Source organism: Marmota flaviventris, chromosome 5 (assembly GCF_047511675.1).
Source record: "Marmota flaviventris isolate mMarFla1 chromosome 5, mMarFla1.hap1, whole genome shotgun sequence".
In the NCBI taxonomy this organism is placed as follows: domain Eukaryota; kingdom Metazoa; phylum Chordata; class Mammalia; order Rodentia; family Sciuridae; genus Marmota; species Marmota flaviventris.
In genome coordinates this window covers 128419307-128442383 of record NC_092502.1, presented here as the reverse complement: position 1 = coordinate 128442383, position 23077 = coordinate 128419307, and the positions used below count along the sequence as shown (strand labels likewise).

The 23077-nt window shown below is 33.8% G+C and overlaps 1 protein-coding gene across 1 annotated transcript in view; it reads right to left on the bottom strand.

Annotated features, from left to right (window-relative positions):
• Positions 1-279: 279 nt before the first annotated feature.
• Positions 280-23077, bottom strand: part of Hcn1 (hyperpolarization activated cyclic nucleotide gated potassium channel 1) — a 359023-nt gene continuing 336225 nt past the window's right edge. Inside the window, exons 7-8 of the mRNA XM_027954427.2 lie at positions 4244-4408; positions 280-1184 (exon numbers count right to left, since the gene is read on the bottom strand). Coding sequence (XP_027810228.2) covers positions 280-1184; positions 4244-4408 — 1070 coding nt within the window. The remainder of the gene's footprint in view (positions 1185-4243; positions 4409-23077) is intronic.

Below are 23077 nucleotides of genomic sequence, written 5' to 3'. Positions count from 1 at the left end.
TAATCTTACAACAACATTTTAAATCTTTTAATGATTTAAAGAAAGGAAGACATATAACACTGAATGCTAAACAGTTCTTTTGAACTTCTCTTGGGAATTTAGATATATATTTAATAGTATATGTATATATGTTTTTACATTTTGCATGTAGGCCAGAGCTGTCTAAAATATCTCTTCATAGTAGGCTATAGGGATCTATCAGGAGATAGAATAAAATAAGATCTGAGAATACTCTCAGTTTATTAGAGTATTTCTTTCTGCTTTGACAATTAGCAGGGATCATAAATTTGAAGCAAATCGTGGCTTTTCTGCATCTGGGTCTGTGTTTAAGACTGAGGAAGGCTCCCTCTGAAGAGCGGTTGCTGGTGGAGGGGGTGCAGGAGGGACTCCTCGATTGGGGGGAATGGCTCCCGAAGACATTTGTCGGAAGAGGGTGACTCGCTGAGGGACTGTGCCCCTGCCCCCTGCCTGAAGGCTTGTGCCATGGACGGCTGCCACGGGTTGGGGGATGGAGGCCAGGGACTCGCCCACAGTGGGATGAGGTCTGGAGATCAGAGTGGACACCTCATGGGGCAGCGAGGGCTGCGAGGCCGAAAGGGGCCTGACTTCTCGGGTCAGGTTGGTGTTATGAAGCGCCTGCGTGCTCTTGTGCACTTCGTTTTTCGGTGTGGAGCTGCTGGGTGTCTGTGGCTGTTGTGGTGGCTGCTGCTGCTGTGGCTGAGTCTGCGGAGCCTGGGACTGCTGCAGCTGCTGCTGCTGCTGCTGTTGCTGCTGCTGCATGAGTGACAACTGGGAAGCAGTCGGGGAGGCATAGTGGAAAGTTCGCGTGGTCAGCGGGCTCTGTACAGGAGGGCTGCAGACCGCAGTGGTGTAGGAGCATGGTGAGAGAATGGCCGATGGTTGGGGTGTCTGTGTGCTGGGACTCGGGGAATGCAGGTTGCTGTGAGACAGGCTAGTCGCTGTGTACACCGGTGGAGATTGTGTCCTCATGCGCGATGTTGGGGTAGTGGTGGAAGATGTCGAATTCAGGGCTGTCATTTGAGGATAATTGATTGGAGCGATTGCCTGCACCATCTCTCTGTCATGTTTCACAATCTGCTTCAGGATCTCATTCTCCTGATTGTTGAAAACACCAGTGTTCAGATCCTTCTGGAACTTTTGTAGAAGAATGGAGTTTTTCTTGCCTATCAACAAAGGAAAAAAAAAAAAGAGAAAAGAAAAAAGATAGGATAGGCACTTATGGAGTCTACTCCTGACTGATGAGGAGATCAGATAAGAGGATCACTCACAAGCAATATCCAAGAATTCCCCATTACAGAGCAAATATAAAGGAAGCTTCTGCCTTGTGCACTTCCTGTATCTGCGGGGTAAATCTTAAATTTTATTCAAGTCAAGTGGAAAAGTGTATGAAAGATATGGAGCTATTTAACACTAGAGCTATCTTAAAGAATGGGGGAAGAAGGGGCGTTTGGATCAGGCTGAACCTAGAAAGGAGATTTGAATTTCATGCAAGAAAAGCCAATGGAGAAATAACAGCAAACATGTGAGGCCTTGCTCTACAAAGGACTTCAGTACATTATTTTATTTCATCCTCTACCTTATGATATATGTATAGTCATAATAATCCCATTGTCACTAGAAAGGAGACCTGGGCATGGGAAGATTAAGTACAGTGCCCAAGAAAACACAGTTAGAATGTAACAGGGGTAGGAAGGAAACAGAAGAAATGTGATTGTGCACTCCTGCTGCATCTCTGTCATCTAATTGCTTTCTAGATATGCAGCCTCTTTGGCCTGCCCCCATATATGAATCTGCCTCTGCATTCTAACAAGACTCCAGGGTGGTTAGGGAGCAGCATATCAGGTCCTTGACCAATGTCCAGCACCAATGATTCTCAATTCCAACTGCATATTTCTCCCATCTCTGGAGCTTTAATATGTACTAATGACCAGCAAACTTGAAAGACCCCATCAATTCAAATTCTGGACTCAGACAGGATCTAGACTGTTGTGCCTTAAAAGGAAATTTCCCCAAGGGATCTTTATGTGCAGCCAGGTGAGAACCATCTTGTGATCATTCCTCTCCTAAAGGGTTGTGGTGAAGGCCAGGGGTATAGTGTGGCAGGTGCTCAGCTCACACTAAGGACCTCAATAAATCTTAGTTCTTCTTCCGGTCATCATCTTTGAAATGGTTTGAAATAACTAGAGATTTGCTGGAAGACTAAGAAGTAGAATTATTAGTGGATTGGTGAAAAAAGGAAAAAGCATAATCCAAGTGAATTTGATAACTGAAAAGTTAACTAGTTTGCTATGTTGCTAAATAAAGTATCATATCAAAAGAAATAATGTGTATTTTTCAAAATGAAAGTGTTAAAATTTTCCTGGCTACTAAAAAAGCAATCATTTTTATTCCTGCCAAGACAGGTGTCTCTCTTTTTTAAAGAAACTGTACTAATTAACCAAAGAACAAAAATCCTATATGAATAATAAATACAAATGCTTTTTTTAGCATACTCCCTTAATGAATGACAGTGTACATTTCTAAGCAATGGTCACAAAACTGAGATGGATAATGTTTTTCTGTGACCATTTGAATAGCCAGCATTTCCTAATCTAATGGAAAAATTAAAATAATTTTTATGTGCTGTTATAATTTTATAAAGATCAACATGCAAGTGACTTGTGCTTACTAAGAATTTTATTGTCTCTATAATTTATTGCACACCATTTCATGCAAAATTGATTTTAAATAAATAGCTGAAATAATTTAGATGAATGTGAAGCTATATCAAATCAACAGAAATTCTCTACTGAAATACCCTAGGTTTCATGATTTATCTGAAGATGTCCAGCTGTTGTAGGAAAACCTCATACTCAGAAATCAGTCTCTGGGTCTAACATGAACACTCAAGCCACAAAAACCAAAGTTCTTTTCAAGTTCCATGAATACTATCAGGAGTGCCTACTTTTATGGCTACTATCTCATGGATGAGTACCTTCTATAAATTCTTTCAGCTGTCAATATGAATTTCTAATACATTTGTTATATCTAATGATAATATCTAAATACTCCCTTTATTTCTCCTAATCAAGCTTCAGATGTTTATACAGTCTGTTATTCCATAATACAGAGGGAAAGAAAGATATCAAGTGCAGGAAAAAAAATACTGACATAACCATAAATCAATCTATGTTCTTCCTTTAATAAGAATGAAGCAGTAGAGGTACCTTTTGTTTACTTCTAACTGATCCCAGTTCCATCTGCTTTAAGTCCACTTATTCCTTTCTCGCTCCCTCCCCCCTTTCAACAAATATTTACTGGGCATCAGGTACTATGAATGTAATGATTAATTAGACATGATCTCTTTCATTCACAAAGCTTAGTATGTTACTATAATGAAAGTGTTGTGATGGGGGCACTTCAGATAAGAGAACATAATCAGGGAACTCAGCCTACTTGGGGATGAGAGGTCAGAGAAGGTTTCTACAAGGCAGTGATTTTTAAACAGATATGAGGGTTGAGTGGAAATAAGGTGGGAATGAGGGTAGATGGGCAAAGAAGGTCCAAGTTTGGAAAATGAATGTATACCACGGTATAACATGTCAGAATATTCCAGAATATTTAGAAAAGTTAATTAAACCAATCTGATCTAACTTTACTATGGCAATTATTCAAATCACAAATTAGCATAACTAATAATTTATATATTTTTATTTGTAGCACTAAAGAGTGTACACTGGCTTTGCAAAGTAAAATATCTAGTTTGGGCACTTTCATCAATGCTTTCTCTACATGAGTCTGTATTACAAACATTTCAATAAGTTTCTGCTGGTAACAATTTAAATACAAAGTATTCAATTTTTAATATAAGGATAAAATATAAAAAAGTGAACCTTGTGACAAAATTGGTTTGTAATGTAGACTCATACTATTGTATTTTTGGTGCTATTTTAATGCTCTCTAGAATTTGTATTGATAATTTTTACCTGAAGATTCAATCTATTTTGGTATCACATGGTATATCAGATTGAGTCACTGGTAAAAACAGATGTGAATATGTAAACCCAGAAAACAGGAAAGATAGGACCTCAGAACTCTCCAGAAAAATGGCTACAGTTAATTGCTTTTCTACATAATATAACAAGCACTGAACTAGCCTTTGGGACACATGATTGCAAACTTATATTATGCCACAAAATGAAAATTAAATTTTTAATGAAGAAGTTAGAAAAGTAAAGAGTACCTATCCGATCTAGTCGGTCAATGGCCACTGTCTCGAAGGCTCTTCTCATCATTGGATATTCCTCCAGGACCTCATTGAAATTGTCCACCGAAAGGGAATAGAGACGACAGTATGTATCAGCTCGAACACTGGCAGTGCGACGTCCCTTAGTCAGCAAGCAAATCTCTATAAAAGCGAGAAAGAATGGCATGTTTGGTAATTTTCTATGATAAGCTAATAAGGCCTCCTGAAATTAAAACGAAATAGTCTCATGAAGTGAAAATCCCATGGTTAAGCAGCATTTTCTATTTTATCAGGAAATTCCTTCTGACAATCAAAAGTATCCAATTGTCAATATCAAATTTAAAAATTACATTTTTTTAAACAGTTAAAGTTTTTTGTTTCAAATTGGAAAATTTGTCTATTCTTCAATCACCACCCAATCATCCTAAAATAAAATAACAACAGAAAAAAGAAAAGAAAAGAGTCATATTCAGGCAGAAAAAAGTTTTTATGAATTCTGGAAGGCAGAAAGCAGGTGATCTATACACTGAAACACAAATCAGTCAAAACACTGACTTAAAAATCTCTATGAGCACACAAAACTGGACCAGTTTCACATAAATTACAGGATTCCTTAATATAACCCCATTCCCTTTTAATATTCCCACTGAAGATCAAAAAGAAGAAAGTCATATCTCAAAGGTACTTTTAAGATTTCTGCATTGATTTAGATTCTCAAAATATGGCAAATGAACATTTCACACTTGGATTTCATCATTTCATAGCCATAAATATATTTATAAAGGTAATTTTCCAAATTTTATAAGTGAAATAAAACTTCAACTGGCTTTGATTTTTTAAACTTGAAATAATTTAAAAATTTATCTTCAAAATAGGTCAATTTGAAAAAAAAATGGCAGAATTATTTCTAAAATTTAGTTTTCTAATAAAAAGAAGTGTGGTAAAATAATGATTAAATGTCTAAATTCCCACTCTTCTAAACTTGAAGTTCTTTTTGTGTCGACAGACATTATGAGTAAATTGTTTTAGGCACTATGTAATTGACATTGGGACTGGAGATATAAATTAAATAAGATGTCCACTTTCGTGTTACTTCAAAACTGGTGGTTAAAAGAAAGTCAGCTTTAGGAAGAGTTCATTTAACTGTAATCTGATAAGAAAAATCCAGATATGACGACTCTAGGGGTATTTAAGAAGGGTTTCTGAACCAACCTGGGAAGGTTGGGAAGACTCCTGTAAATGCCACCTAAACCTTAAATTATGCTGTTGCACATGTTGGAAAACAGAAATTGAATACATAATATTTTGGAGTGTTCATGTTTATGAGCAGGCTCATGCATGTTTGTGTGGTGTGTGTGTGTGTGTGTGTGTGTGTGTGTGAGAGAGAGAGAGAGAGAGAGAGAGAACTTTTTAAAAAATATTTATTTATTTTTTAGTTGTAATTGGACACAATACCTTTATTTCACTTATTTATTTTTATGTGGTGCTGATGATGGAACCCAGGGTCTTGCATGTGCGAGGAGCTCTCTCTACCGCTGAGCCATAACCCTAGCCCCAAACATTTGGTTTTTATGTAGAAAGATAAATTTATATTTGTCAACATTTAAGCAAATTATTATATCATGTAATTTGTCTGGTACTCAAATCTGAGAAATGTAGTAAAAGAAGCATTTCAACACTATCCCCAAATTAGATTTCTGTGTCACTAACGCATTTGTGGTATATTATATAACAAGGTTCTATATTCTTCAATCCAGAAAGTTCACTTGACAATCTAACTGAAGGAAACAGTGTGTAATTAGAATGTTTACTCAGTAATATACATTATGCATTTATTTACACATCAGAAAATATGGGCATGCTCTAAATATCTAACAAGTCAAAATTTCTACAAAATTTTATGGTTTCTGGGTAGACTATTTGGCAGTTATTAGAAGCCAAGCTTTTCAAGTCTATGTTAATAATAGGGCATGGAAATTTAAGTGATAAAAATGAGAGACAAGATTATGATTACTTTTTTCTTTTTTCAATTTCCTTTATACAAAATATTTTTGTTTATGGATGAACATGCTTTTTATTTTAAAAGCTCTATTTAGAAAAATTATCTAAGGGCACAGAAGAAAAAAAAATCAAAGATATGAAAGAACAAAAATTTGGTAATAGTGATTACTATTACAGGAAAATTCTTTGGCTTTAATGTATATGTCTTTTTAATATATCTTTATTTCACCATCCCAAATGTTTTCAGTTTCTATTTGTTGGTTTTTCATAATATCCTTCTCTTTTGTTTTATATGTAATATCCTCTGTCGTTCAGTAGGTGTTATGGATTATGATCGCAAATAATGCATACATTCTACAAGAGAGAAACTCTAGTAATGTTCAGTGAAAGAAGCAAGATATGAGTGTCCATGTGTTGTATGAATCCATTTATGTGAAATATCCAGAAAATGTAAATATACAGACACAGATAATACATTAATGGTCTGGAGCAGAGGATGACAATGGGATTTAATAATAAATGGGGATTGTGTCGAATCTGTGAATTGCTTTTAGTGGTATGGACATTTTAACAATACTGGTTCTTCTTATCCATGAACGTAGGAAGACTTTTCATTTTTTGTGTGTGTTGTTTTCAATTTCTTTCATCTGAGTTTTGTGGGGTTTATTGTAGAAGAAGTTTTCCACTTCCTGGTTAAACTTATTTTTCAGTATTTTATTTATTTATTTTGGAGCTATTTTTAATGCAATGACTTTCATGATATATTTCTCAGTAACAACATTTTAGTGTATAAAATTTTACTGATTTTTACATCAATATACTGATTTGGTTTCCTGAAACTTCACTAAAATTATTTGCTAGTTCTAGTAATTTTTTGGTGGAGTATTTAGGTTTTTCTACATGCAGAATCATATCATCTGCAAACAGCGCTAACCATCTCTATCTGAATACTAATGACTTTCTTCATAGAACTATAAAAACTTTAAAAATTCAGATAGAATTTGCAAAAGTCTCTGAATAGCAAAGGTCATATCGAACAAAAAGTACAAAGTTGCAGGCATCATAATACCTGATTTCAAAATATACTACAAATCTGAAGTAGTCAAAATAGCATGATATTGGAATAAAAACAACTTCACAATCCAACGGGATAGACTAAGATACCCAGAAATAGTTTGATACATTTACAGTCAAATGATTTTTTTACAAAAATTCTAAAGGCATACATTGGAGAAATAACATCTTCAATAAATGGTTCAGGGAAAACCGGATATTGATAAGAAAAGGGTTGAAATGTGATCCTTAGCTCTCATCCTATACTAGAAAATCTCAAAATGGATCAAAGACCCAAATTAAGATATGAAACTACTAGAAAAAAATAGAGGAAATGCTTCAAAACATTTGTAGGAGCAAGACTATGAAAGAACAAGCAATGAAAGCAGAAATAGACAATTGGGATTTCATTGAACTAAGAGGCTTCTGTGGAGTAATAGAAAAAACACCAGGAAGAGACAACCTATAGGAAGCAAGGGAAATTGCGAACTATGCATTTGACAAAGGATTAAGGCAAATGATCCAGAACATATAGTATCTGAAAAAGCTCAAACAGCAAACAAATGAAACAAATAATCCATTTTAAAATGGGTAAATGATACAAGTAGATACAAGTATTCTCTAAAGAATAAATTCAAATGTCCAATACACTTATGACTATATGCTCAACTTCATTAGCTGTTAGGAAATGCAAGTCAAAAGTACAAATAGATTATCATCTCACCCCAGTTAGAATGACTAATATCTGAAAGACTAAAGAAAGCAATGCTAGTGAGGGTTTTGAGAAAGGAGAACTCTTATAGACTGTTGGTGGGAATGTAAATTAGTACTGCCATCAAACAATAAGTTTATCCAATGTATGATCTGGCAATCTACTATAGGATGCATATCTAAATCAAAAGAAATCAGTCTGACAAAGAGACAAAGAACACCCCCATGTTCACTGAAGAACTGTTCACAGCAGTCCAGAAATGGAAACAAACCAAGTGTCTATATACTGCTGAACTGATAAAGAAACTGTGGTACATATCCTCAATGGAATATGATTCATCCATAAAAGAAATAAAATCCTATAATTTGTAGCAAAATGAATGGAGCTTGAGATCATTATGATCTCATAAGTGAAATATGCCAAGTACAGAAAGTACCACATGATCTCAATCATACGGGAAATCCCAAAACGCTGATCTTTTAGAAGTTGAGCATAGAATGTTGGTTACTACCAGAGGTCTGAGAGAATAAAAGGAGGGATGGAAAAGGCTGGTCAATGGATACTATTATACATTTACCCAGGAACAAAAAAGTCTGGAGTGCTATTGCAGAGACTGTGTTCTGTACATTTAAAAAAATATATATAGAGGAAAGGATTTTGAAAGTTTCACCAGAAGAAATGATGAATGCTTGAGATAAATATGATTATCCAGATTTAAACATTAAACAATGTATACATGTATACAATTGAAACATTACATGGTACCCCATTAATATATATAATTTTTTAATGTTTTTATGTATCAGTTATCAATTAATTAAAAATAAAACATTTAAGAAGATGAAAATGCTAACTACATTGATTTGATTAATACAGATTGTATGTATATATAACAGTATATTACATAAATATATGCAATTAAAATAATATTAACAAATTAAAAAACTTAACCAAATGGGCACAAAGACTCTTACTGGGTGATGAAAATACTCCAAAACATGATTATGGAAATGGCTTAAAAATTGACTAGTATACCATAAATGGGTGAATTATATATGTAAATGCTGCCCTAAGGTTGTAAAACCTGAAAAGAAAAAGAGGTTTCATATTTTTTTTATGTTTGTATTTATTGTATTTGAATTTCTCTTCAATTTTCTGAATATGTACCCTTTACTACCAACTCATTTCTGTGTCTAGGTCTTTACATAATTGTTCATTCACATTTATGGATGAAAACTGGCAATGTGACAAAACATGTTGTTTCAGAGTTTTTCTTCATCTTGAATAGATGGCAGTTTTTCCTCACATTTTTCTACATGCCAAATTAAGTAGGACTCTATTCTAATCTCATTACCCTGTTCTCCTTCTTGTTCGATAACTTCAGAAAAGAACCATTGACTTCCCTACCCCTTCCAAACCTCCCAGGAGAATTACTTGGTTGACTACAGTGTGTTTTACATATGGAGGGCGAGCTGGAGAATTGGTCACCACAAGCTGACATTCAGCACATGCCCTCTCTTCTTGCCTTACTTTTTGCTATGTGTCATGTGATCCTGTTGTGTCTTAGCTAGGATCCTCCATAAAAGTCTTGCAGGAGGGGCTGGGGTTGTAGCTCTGCGGGCAGTACACTTGCCTAGCATGTGTGAAGTGCTGGGTTTGATTCTCAGCACCACATATAAATAAACAAAATAAAGGTCCATTGATAACTAAAAAAATATATTTTTTAAAAAAGAGTCTTTCAAGATATCCACTCTTTTCTGGATCACAGTCCTCTGTCTATATATTCCAAGTTTCTGTAAATGCTCTTCAAGATGTATCAGCAATCACCAGTGTACTTTAAATGCATATTTCAGAATACCTGCATAGCAAATATTGGCTTACCCAATAATATAATTCAGTTATATTAAAAAACAAATGTCTGGTGACCAGAGATGGGACCAGAGATGGTTCAGAACCTCAGTGATATCAACAAACCATGTTGGCAAGACGTCTTCCTGGCTTTCCCCCCATGATCATAAGTTGATTGCCACTACAAGCATCGTCTCTCTCTCACATAACAGTGTCCCAACTAGGGAGAGAGGAAACAACTTCCTTTTGTGTGTGTTTGTTTTTATTATGAAGGCAAGAGTCGCACTGGAAGTATTAACTTATGTTTCTTACATCTTATTATAAGAACTGACTCACTTGGCCACCTTAGCTAAAGAAGCAATGTAAAACTGAATATTTGGTGAATATGATGAGGAGATAAAAACATGTTCTTATCTTAAATAAGACATGGACTTTTATGTTTCTCATGTTTGTAAATTATATTTACATTGTGTGCATGCATAAATATATGACAACAAATTCTACCTTTATGCATTACAAATTGTAATGCATCATTAAAAATATGAAAAAAAGAAAAGGGCTGGGGATGTGTCTATTGGTAGGAAATCGTTGGGTTCAATACTCTATTCCCAGTACCAAAGAAAGAAAGAAAATATGATGTCTTTGTTTTTTGTTTTTTAAAAATGAACATGTACTTACACAATTTATTTTGAGAATAAATTTAAAAATTGGAAAGAAATATGACTAATTTTAATGACACTTATAAAGATATGATTAAAGAGGTTTATTGTTGCATAAAAATATTGTCATTGAAAATAAAATACATACTTCAAAGAGGATCTTTTTTCTTTTTTCTTTGTATTAAAAATTGAACCCACTGGTACTTTACCACTGAGATCTATCTCCAGTCCTATTTTCTGTTTTTATTTTTTAGTTTGCCACAAGTTCTCATTGAGTTACTGAGGTTCTCACTAAATTGCTGAGGCTGGCCTCAAACTTGGATTCACAATCCTCCTGCCTCAGTCTCCAAAGTCACTGGATTACAGATGTACACCACCATGCCTGTTCAAAGAGCTTAGTTTTAGAATAATGTCTAAGGTATGTATGAAAAATTGTGTATATGTGTTATAAGCTCTTAACCCCAATTTTTACCATCTCAGTGAAGTAATGATATTGCTCGAAAATTTAATTCTTCATTACATGGCTCTACATAACTATTTCCCTTTTATAATTTGTGGGATGAAAACTGATATCTCAGTTTGCTCTTTTGGGCAAACTAATGAAGTCAAATTCTATGTTGGTGGTTTTCTGAAGCAGTGATGGTTGGCTTCCTCTTGTTTCAGCTGTATACATCTAAATTCATGGGTCATTTTAGAGAGTCTTCATTTGGTTTATTATAAGGAGTACTGGCCTGGGAGTTTGAAGTTCTATAGTATACTCTACAAGAGATTACTCTTGGTTACAAGGATCTGGACAATATGTATATTTTTCACACTTTATCACAAAATATAAAACTGAATTGCTTTTCTGGAATTTTGATAAAATTTAATTGCTTAGACTTTATTCATTCTTAATCTCTAAAGTGTCATTAACTTTTACATCTCTTTTGTCTATGTGGTTTATATTAGGTGCTTAGTATTTGCTGAGTTGAATCATTGAACCATAGAGCAACATGATCTTCAAGATGAATAAATTAATCACCTACATGAATAAAATTTGTTGGTATTCAATATGACATTTTCCTCTATGAAGGAACTAAGGAGTATATATAGACTCATATCAACAAAATCCTCTCAGAAGTAAGTTATATAAAGGACTTCATTTTGTACCAACTCAAAACTCATCAATCATTATATAGCTGTATCTACTCAATAATCTTAATGAGAAACAGAACAAGTGAAAGTGGAAATAGCCATGGTCAGTATGAAAATCACTTCAAAATATTCCTATCTTTTAAATCCTTCATACTATTTCTACTATGAATAATAGAATTAAGAAATGACACATTTAGTAATGAAGAAAAGTAACCTTTTTGCACATAAAAGAGTTAGATTTCATGTGCTGAACCTAATGATTCAAAATGAATGGGGCAGATGCTTCTCTGTGAATTATTTTTTTCTTAATTTATTTTGGAAATCCACTCATTGTGTAAATATAGCACTGTGTTAGGTGTTAACAGAGTTTTGTGTATTTACCATGTCTGTATCTCTGAGTGTGTGTTTGAACAAAAAATTAACTAATTAAGTCAACTTTATTTCATATTAGGTTCATTGGAAATTATGTACACATTAGTTTACACTATTTTTAAATGTATTATATATATATGGAATTTTCTAATTGTACCCTAAATAATGGTTGTATTACCCAAGTTTGTTTAAGGCATTTTAAAAACAGTAACTATACACTACATTATTTTATTCCTTCACAGTGCCAGCTACATTGAGTTTTAAGCCTACACAAAATGATTTGAAAATGCTCATGAATATGTAAATGATAATGTCTCAACCCAAGAACCATATGAAATTATTCTATTCTTCAGTTTTAAATACTATAGTATTGGTTCACCTGTTAGGTATCTTCCCTTTGTAATAGAACTAGCAAATGTTTTATGAAACATCTTTAAGCAACACAACAAATTGCTAAGGATTTTGTGTAAAGTCAACAAAGAAAAAATATCTGGAAGATTTGATAATGCTTTCTTCGATATAGACCTTCCTTATTCACCAGGTGGAAAATTAACTTGCTTTTAGGTGCTCAGGACTTCATAAGGAAAATAAAACATGAATGAAATAAAACAGAACTCCTAAAGAATAAGCTTATTATTAGTGTAGCTTATACACAAAAGCTTTTTAAATACTATCTGTACATTGCCTAGACCCCGTTTTTTTTTTTGTTGTTGTTGTTTGTTTTTTTTGCTCACTCCCTGAGAACTCCACCAGGAATTGCCTAATAGTTTAATCATAATCACTCCTTTAAGAATCTTGGAGTAATTTACTTAGTAATAGGTGTCTTAATCTATATATTATATTTTAATATAAAATTTGTATATTATAGTCATATAGGCAAATAATGAGAAGTTGGCTTATTACATTTAACTTGGTAGGACTTTCCTAACTTTATTTACAGGACATTTATGAAATGACTTAACAAGTTATTTCATCTGACTAAGAAGAAAATTGTCAGTAATATATCCTGTCACAGGCAGAGTAGAAAACTGTTTCCAATTTCAACATTAGGAAGAGTGTGGCCTGGGGGATTAGATTTGGCACAGCACACTGTATGTCTACTTTTAATAATCCTTGAGGTATGAGATGTATCATCTGCCCAATGCTATTTTTGCTGACATTTGTTAACCCTGATTATAAACATTAAGTCCACCTGACATTACTGTCACCTATATAAGCAGTCATTTTACAAGGTAGGACAAATATCTTCAAGAACTTTGCTGTTCAGAAATATTTCCCTGACCTCTAAAAGAGCTTGACATTGCAGTGACACAGAGGTAATCAGGAACTCATAACAGAAATTTCTGAAGGAATGTGTTTAGCCTGAGTTTCTAGAATCTATGAGGGAAAAATGTACTCATTTCCTCATTGTAACCTAAACAAAAGCTGCTTCCTTCTCTCACACTCAGTAGCATGAAAAAATAAGCAATTCTCTATACTGCATCAAAATATGAATTTTGGAGAAATTTCTTGGGTTTCTAATCAAATATCTCATAATAACATGCAACTTTTTGATTTCTTTCAATTTTGTATTTATATTTTGTTTGTATTTATACAAGAGAACTAGTAAAACATTGTTTCTGCATAGTATAGAAGATGATAACATCTGGTTTAAATCAATTTGCAAATAAAATTTGGATGGTAAAAGTATGTTGGATGTTAAATGGATTTGAATAAGGATCTAAAGAAATTTAGACAGACCACTAATTTCATGTGAATTTTGTGGTATTTGATGCATATTGATGTATTTCACATTTTGTATTATTTTCTAAAACATTAAAATATGACAAATCCTATATGATCATCATAAAGAATTGATTATGTATATAGAGATAGGTTGTATATCAGAATAAGTATTCTAGTAACCAAAATACCCAGTTTTGCTTTTTTCTAAACACTCAGGTATAAAGTTTATACCTTTTTCTAAAGGTATAATTGACTATTTCAATACAAATTGATACAGTTCAATTTGCAAAATTACTGGTGTCTTCTACTGCTGCCACATTTATTTTTATTTATGGTTATTTAGTTCATCTAAAGTTATTGCCTTGTCAAGCAAGTCTCACCTCTCTCCATGAAATTAACCAATTTATTTCTGGTTATCACCAGGGACTGAGTGTTGAACTAGTCATAGTAGCTCAGATAAGTTTTTCATTTGCAAATTTATTCACTGGGAAATTTTTTAAATAGTGCCTATACATAAGCCTAGTCCATATTGGGCGCTTTTCAAAAACTTGATTCTTCTTAGTTATACATGACAGTGGAATCCATTTCGATGAAATTATACAAGCCTGGCATATTGGGCACTTATAAAACATTAGTTCCTTCCTTTTTCCTTATAATTCCTTGTGATTTTTGAGTCTCTCGGCTAGATCCAAGGAAAGAGTCCTGTTTCACATATTGAGTAGCTTTCCAATTGGTGAAATCTATCTTCTCCCACACCCTTGGCCTTCTTGTAAAAAGTTAATTTAGTAAATTAACTGATATGGTTTGGATATGAGATGTCCCCCAAAAGTTTGTGTATGAAACAATGCAAGAATGTTCAGAGGTGAAATGAACAGATTATGAAAGTTATAACCTAATCAGTGGATTGATCCACTAACCTGGGTGGTAACTATAGGCAAGTAGAGTGTAGCTAGAGTAAGTAAATCACTGTGGGCATGCCTTTAGGGTCTATATTTTGTTCCTGGTGAGTTGAACTCTCTTTGCTTCCTGGCTGTCTTGACTGAGTAGCTTTTCTATGCCATGTGCTTCTGCCATGATTTTCTGCCTCACCTGAGGCCCAAGGCTATGGAGTTTACCAACCACGGACTGAACCTATGATACCATGAGCCACAATAAACTTTTCTTCCCCTAAAGTTGTTCTTGACACATCTTTTGGTCACAGTGAAAAAAAAGCAGGCTAAAACACTAACCATCCCAGTTACTTAGACTGTGTCTTGAGTAGGATGGGTTTACAATCTTAGGCAGCCTATCTTAACTGTCCCAGGGAGAAGTTACCTTTGAACCTCCTCTCTTCTCCCTTGATCATTTTGCATCGTAGTTCCTACAAAATGTTTTTGAATTTGCTTTTTTTTTTGTATTTATCTTTACTAACTCATACTGTCCTTAAAGGCAAGTACAACAATTATATTTGCATTGTCTAGTACTTATCATAGATTTATGGGCATAATATTTGGTTTAAGAAATATGAAATGAATGAATCAGTCAATAAATGAAAAGCAGAGTGACTTATTACAGATCAGAAATATTCAAATGTGAACCCCAAATTCCAAATAGTCAAATCTTTCTATGGAGCTTTGTCCCTATTTTCTAGTAGTTATGATGTTCTTATCTGGCTCCACTTGATAATAATCATTTTCTCATCTTTTTGACGTGATTGCTTCATTTTGTTGGCTATGTAGATGTTTTCACTGATGTTTCTGCTTTCTACTCCTTTATCTGTCTTCTCTTTCCCTCCCTTGGGTTCTTTGTATATTTAAGTTCTATTGAAAATACTTTAATTGTCTATTGTTTTTACAAAATCAGCTTTACACAACAATATTTATACACTGACATCTAATTATATATTTATACTACTTCTACTTATCGTTGGCAAGATAAAATACTTGATAGACTTTATCTCAGTAACTCTCAGAATAACATAGGAAAAAACATTCACTGCTAGCCCCATATTAGCCCATCTGATACATGCAGAAGATTTAAATCTGCTATATGATTAAAATAAAACTCACATAAAATATCAAAGCTAAGAAGGATAAAACCACAGTTTTTTGCTTCTGTCCACCTTTAAAAATCCACAAGATCATTGGAAAATTTTTCTTTTGATTTTAAATCTACCAACACTCAACTCTTGAAAAGTTAATCAAACACCTTGAATTATAAATGCCTTTAAAAAGCAGCCAGCTTTTTAAAAATTCATCAAATGATTTCAGCATTTAGATACCTTGAATGTGTTTTCTGAAGTGATATTTTCACAGCTCTGTTTTCCTGTGTGGTTTAATATGCTTACACAAAATGCAAAATAAATAAATAAATAAATAAAATAAAGCACTGCAGGGGCTGGAGATATAGCTCAGTTGGTAGAGTGCTTGCCTCACATGTACAAAGCTATGTGTTCAATCCCCAGAACCACAAAAAAAAAAAAAAAAAATTGCAGAAATAATAGTCTTCATAGAAAATATATTCACTAGATACTTTTGAAGCAAGCCTCTGACAGGGAAAAATCAAAGTTTTCTCCCAACTATTCCACCTGTTCTTCTCTCTCTCCAGAGAGAAACACGCACATCACACTTGCACACATGATAAAAAGGAGATTTAAATACACATTTTCTTGGTTTGTAAAAGTAAGTGATCAACTCATTCAGATTAGATTATTTACTGTGGTGTATACTTTGCTTTAATATGCACAGGAACCAGCTGAGTATCATAGTAAAAAGCAGAATAGGGCCTAAGAATCTGTATTTCTGGGCTGGGGTTAGAGCTCAATAGTGGAACAATTGCCTGGCATGGGTGAGGCACTGGATTTGATCTTCAGGACCACATAAAAATAAACAAATAAAAATAAAGGTACTTTGTCTATCTACAACTAAAAAAATATTTTATAAAGAGAATCTGCATTTCTAACAAGTTCCTAGGTGATACCAGTGATATTGTGTGTGTGTGTGTGTGTGTGTGTGTGTGTATGTGTGTGTGTGTAAATGTATAGCTGATTTACATCTAAAGCAAGGTTTCTTGTTCAGATGAAATTTGGGGGAAAAAAGGGACAAAGGGATGGAAATTAATGTATAACATGAATTCAAGTCACCAATTGATTTTTCTATAACCAACACCTGGAAGCAAAAGATGGGCAATGCAAAATAAGTTAAGGACATTGACCCTGCCTGAAAGAGTTGACAGAATATTTTAAAACCTTAAGTTTTTAAAACACTTCCAAAGCTAAATTTTAAATTTTCTAGTCATGGCTAGGTACAAACTTGAATAATACATCATTCATCACAGTATACTCAGTTCTGCACATATGGGTGGGATGAAGAGTCTTTTTTTGGCTTTAAAAGAATTGGCAGAAATTTCATTGCATAGGCTGGGGGATAGTAAGGGCAGGAAAACAGGATGAGAGGGGAAGGAGGACATTAGGATGAAATAGAATCATGGGCATAGGTTCAGAGAATAGTTTGAAGGGGTTTTTTAATGGAATTGTAAAAAGGGCAGCTTCATGGTATCATAGGAGTTTGACTAGCATAGAGAAAATTGTTTCATAGATAAGAAGCTAGGTCTTGATTTACTATTATTGCAGGATATCTTAAAGAAAGAATCTGTATATAAAATATTGTTTTAGGAAATGGGATAATGTGGAATATAGTGGGGAATTCTAGCTGTCTACATATCTTGCCATTTTTGGGAAAGGCACTCAACTTCTCTTTATCTAAAAGGCAAGAGTTTCTCTTTCAAATGTTTATAAGACATGAATATTTAGCTATATTTGGTTTGTAAAATAAGCTGTGAGGAAGGATCATAGCAGTCAAAATAAAGATGTGAAAAGAAGTTCTGATAATGATTTTAGATTAAAGGTGACAAGGATTTGCCTGAATTAAAGCTGTTGTTGGCTTCCAACAACCACTCTAAAAGAAAACTTCAACACAGCACAATGAGGCAACCACAGTTTTGAACCTAGACATAAAAGAAACCTTTAGAGATGTCTGTCCTGAGTAAAGATAAAAGGTTGTTTTGGAAAAACTTAAGCAAAACTTTGGCATTCTGAGAAATTTTTATTTTGTGAAATTCTTATATTAAGTCAATTATTCCTTAAAAAAAACATTAGAAACAGTATTTTTGTGTGTATACAACTTGGCAAACTTTATCTCTTGAATTGAAAAATCTATGATAACTAGTTCAAACCAGATTCATACCTACTTTAAAGATGGTCATTTACAACCTGGCGGCAGTCCATACCCGGATCTAGCTGGAAAACTCTGCCCAGTGGGGATGCTTTATATCAGATTGTGACATTTACAGAAGTCCAATCATACTGTCCATGGGGAGATTTAAATGAGGCATGAACAGCTAGAAAAGCCCACGTGTGCGTGTTTTTTGGGAGATTTGCATTCCTACAGTGACTCTGGGCCACTGGAATCACTGTGCTTTCATAAAGGGCATTCTCACTTGCCAGAAAGTCTCTGAAGCTCCTTAAATGGCTTAGTGTGGTTCTATTTTTTTCTGTGGAAACACAATAAACTCCACCACCATGGTCATCCTGAGGTTGTCTCTGCCATTCAACCTGAAAGCACCTTTCATTTATGCCTTTCCATCTGTGACTTCCAGATTTCTGTGTTCCTACTAGTATCTTTGATTTAAAATCTCTAGCTTTTCTCTTTTTTTTTTTCCTTCTCTTGATACATCACAATGATTTTTTTCAAGTCCATTATAGAAGTAGCTACTGAGAAGCCTTGAAGGGGGTATAAAACTTAACATTCTATTTATGGAGTTCTCATTTTCTATTTCTAAGTAACCCAAGGTATCTATCAGTAGAGAGCCCAGCTGGAAAACTGTCCTTGCAAAAGATATTAGCAAAAATGTGTTAAACAAATAAACCAACCCTATTATCAACCTCCAACCAAGAAAATACCTACAATTACAAATTAATCCTATTGAAGGTAAATATGTTGATTGGTTTTTACTCTAAAGAAACATCTCTCTATATGACAACTAATGAGCAAATTCAAGGTAATAGTTATCTTGAATCCTAAAAATGACACCAAAGTACTAAATTGTAAAATTTTGTGTATAAATTGAGGTATGTATTGATGATACGAAATAATACACATCAGTAATTAGTAACTTGTTTTTAGTATGGGTTAGTTGATAAAAGTAAAATGCACATGAATTAAAGGAATGATAATTGTAAGTAAAATCTATTTTGCAGAACAATTTTGCTTATATTATCTTATTCAGACTAAGTAATATTTGGAGAAAAGACTGGCTGTGAATTACAGTATTAGTTCAGGAATCTTACAAAGAAATTACATCACTGTATTTTTGTGCTGCATTTTTCTACTGAATTAAGAAACATATTCTATATTTTTAAAAATTTATTTTTTTAAAAAAGACAAGTTTTTGGATCATGTTTTGTTGCACAACACCTAAGTATTTACTATGTGACCCTTTAGATAAAAAGTTTGCCAACTGCTTCATTAAATATTGCACCTTCCTTAGTCAAATAACAAAATCTGAAAAAGAACAGAAACCAATGGACCAAAGAAGTATAAACTATGTTTAAGCTTTTGATTTTAAGCAAAGTGAAAATTGGGTCAAAGACCCTAATAGTTTATCCAAATCATATATTATCTTTTTCTTTCTTTTTTCTCTTTTTTGTTTGTTTGTTTTGTTTTTAATATCCTCTCTGGTTCACTTAGAAAGCATGACAAAAAGCCATGTATTATGGTACTTGCCTCTTATCCCAGCAGCTCCAGAGGCTGAGACAGCAGGATCACAAGTTAAAAGCCAGCCTCAGCAAATGTTATCAAGGCCCTAAGCTACTCAGCAAGACTTTGTCTCAAAATAAATATAAAATAGTGCTGGGGATGTGACTCAGTGGTTAAGCACCCCTGGGTTTAATCCCTGGTATCAAAAACAAAAAGGAAAAAAGAAAGAAAAGGAAGAAAACATTGCAAAAGGAAACTAGAAAATTCCACAGTGGGAAATGGTCTGGCCCCCATTCCAGGGAAAGGAACCTGCTCATTCTTCAGAAGCTTAAATGGGATGTCTATATTCTTTCCCAGCCACATTTAAAAGAAGCTTCATTTTACCAGACATTCAATAGACCAGTATTTCGTTTCCATATTTCTGGAGAGGAGGAGGAAAAGGAATAACTTTTTAAAAATGGAAAAAAAAGCTCATTTTTTCTTTATGTCTTTTATTGAAGGGAATTGTAAACATATAAGAAAGGCTTGGCCAGTATAATGATATGCTGTTAGAGTACTAGAGGACAGTGACATTATGTCTAAAGATCAAGTAGCACAGTGTCTGTAGGAGTATAGCAAACCCTCATCATTCATCACAGATTCCACTGCCATCAGCTCCTGGCTAGACTGGTTTTAATGACACCCAATTTGTAACCCTTACTTTCATTATTTTGAAATAAATTGCAGATATATTATTTCAATAGTAAAATTTCAGCATTTGTTACTAAAAGAAAAATAATCTGAAAATAAAAATTTCCATACAATTATTATTGCACCTCAAAATCAATGATAGTTTCTTTGCTATATCCAACTTCTGGTCATTGTTCAAATTACTAAGTAGGAACAAATGTTGTAAAAAAAAAAAAAAAAAAAAAAAAAGAAGCTTACTTCTAGGTCATGTCCCAATTACATCATCATTTCAGAGAAGACTAAATGGAAATCTCCCCTAGAACCTCAACATTTGAATAATTAAAACTAAGTTCTAAAAGACAAAAAATACAGAATTCATTATAAAACTGTACGAGGACAAGAAAAGCATATTCATGTATCTCAAAATAGTATACTAATCTATTTTAAGAGTATCAAAAAAATTAGAAGGAATTTTGTTGAACACTAGGAAAACATGAGAAGATAACTTAGTCCTGGAATAATGCTTCATCTAGATAAATCTTTATTACTTTTGCATTGTCATTATCAAATAACAAAAATCCCTAAACAGAAAGATAAATGACAGTTGGAACTTCAGAAGTGAAGTGAAAATGAAGGAAGAGTTGAAAGGGATCTAAGGAGAAAAGCAAAACAAATGCAAGAAAGAAAATTCTTAATGTTACCTGATCATTATTAATTACTGAACTATGTTTCAAACATAAAACGAATGAACTATTTAGACTAGGGTTTCTCAACCTCAGTCCTGTTGATCACTTGGGGCTGACAATTCTGTCCTGCACATTATAAAATATTCTAGTTTTTATTTTTCAAATGTATTTTTGAAATTAAATATTTAACATTCCCGTGGCCTAGATCACGTAGTTGCCAGCAACAAAGCCCTTGTACCAGAGATACTCCTGAGGCACTGAGAGAAGGATGGATGGGGATGCACTGAGAGAAGGATGGATGGGGATACACTTTTGTTCTCATATCTCCATGAACCCTGCTCTAAAAATCCAAGGTGGCAATCATTCTATTGCTTTGCCTTTGTTCATCTTTTGGAACATCTTTAAAACACAAGTTTAAAATGATGTTTTAGATATTGAAGCAACTATAATTAAACTCTTTGGGACATTTGCTTTAATTATGCAATCTTTTTTGGATAATCTTGGAACATTGTAAAACGAATGCTAATCACTTTGTTAATGAGAAAAATCTATTTAAACACATTAGACATGCTTTTCAAAAACTCCCATTTATTTCTCTTTCCTATTTGAGTATCAGGTATCACCAATTGGTTTATCCATTTAATCAATCAGGATAAAAAGGTCTCTACTAAAGAATCCACAGCTATTAGAGAAAAGAAAATGAGAAAGAAAAAAATAATAAAATTAATATTAGTGTAGTAGCCAATGTGCAAATTATGAAAAACAAAGTTTATTTGGGAGGGATTTTTGGAAGTGCAGACAAAAAAGAAAAGAAAGGAAGGCAGGCAGAAAGAAGGAAGGAAAGAAAAATATTATATAGGGCACCTAGATTAAGAATATAGAAACATTTTCTTTTTTTCTTATTTGATTAGCTGTAACATGATTAGAAGCATGTTAAAAACAGAAATATATGAAAATGTTCTTATTTATTTATTTATTTATTTATACAAGAGATTGAACTCAGGAGCACTTGAGCCACATCCCCAGCCCTGTTTTTTGTATTTTATTTAGAGACAAGGTCTCACTGAGTTGCTTAGAGCCTTGCTTTTGCAGAGGCTGACTTTGAACTCACAATCCTCCTGCCTCAGCCTCCCCAGCAGCTAGGATTATAGGTGTGCACCCCTATGCCCAACTGAAGAGGTTCTTTAATGTTGGGACATTTGAATAAATTTCCTCATATTTGCACTAATACAGAAACACATTATCTTTTTGGTATCAGCAATTGAACCCAGGGGTGCTTAACTACTAAGTCACATCCCCAGCCCTTTTTTATATTTTATTTTGAGACAGAATCTCACTGAGTTGCTTAGGTCCTCGCTAAGTTGCTGAGGCTAGCTTTGAACTTGTGATCCTCCTGCCTCAGTCTTCAGAGCTGCTGGGATTACAGGTGTGTGCCACTGCACCCAGCTCAGAAACACATTCTTTTTCAATAATACACGCTCAAAACATGTCAAATAGCACCATAATCTATACATGAAATAGAAATTGTGATATGTATTTTTTCTATTATAGAGTAATAGTATATAAGCTTAGTGGAATTTCATTAAATATGAATTTTAAAACAATACTTAATAAAGCTCTGTAGTAGGTGCTAAAGGGGAGATACTTTCCTCTACCATGCCTTTCCGCCCTGATGTTCTGCCTCACTTTGGAGCAATGGAGTCTAGAGCAATGGAGTCAGCAACTGTGGACTAAACCTCTGAAACCATGAGCCAAATTAACTTCTCCTACAATTGTGTTTGTCAGATTTTTTGGTCACAACAGCAAAAAAACTGACTAAAACATATCTGAACCAAAACGTGGTGCCATTTACAAAAGCTTCCTTTCTCTTATCCTCCATAAATAGCTGAACTGTAAATTCCACTGCTGCATTGTCATGGATTAGTATCTTTTCTAATCCTATTCCTAGGATTTAGTTTAAATTCTCAGAAGTTCGTGTCTGGGCTATTTTAAGATCCTTCTAACTTTTTACTTGCTTGCGCTGATTCCTCCATCAGAAGAGCTATTCTTTAATTTGAATTCTATAACTGCATTCCTCATTTTAAAAAATCTTCAATTCTTGTTCACTAGCTATAGGGAAAAAATCCAATTCCTTACAAAGCCACAGAAGATCTCTATGATCCACACACCTCCTACCTATTACCTGAACATCTGAATACTGTCTTTGCATTTCCTCAAACCCATATGCTCTCTCTATC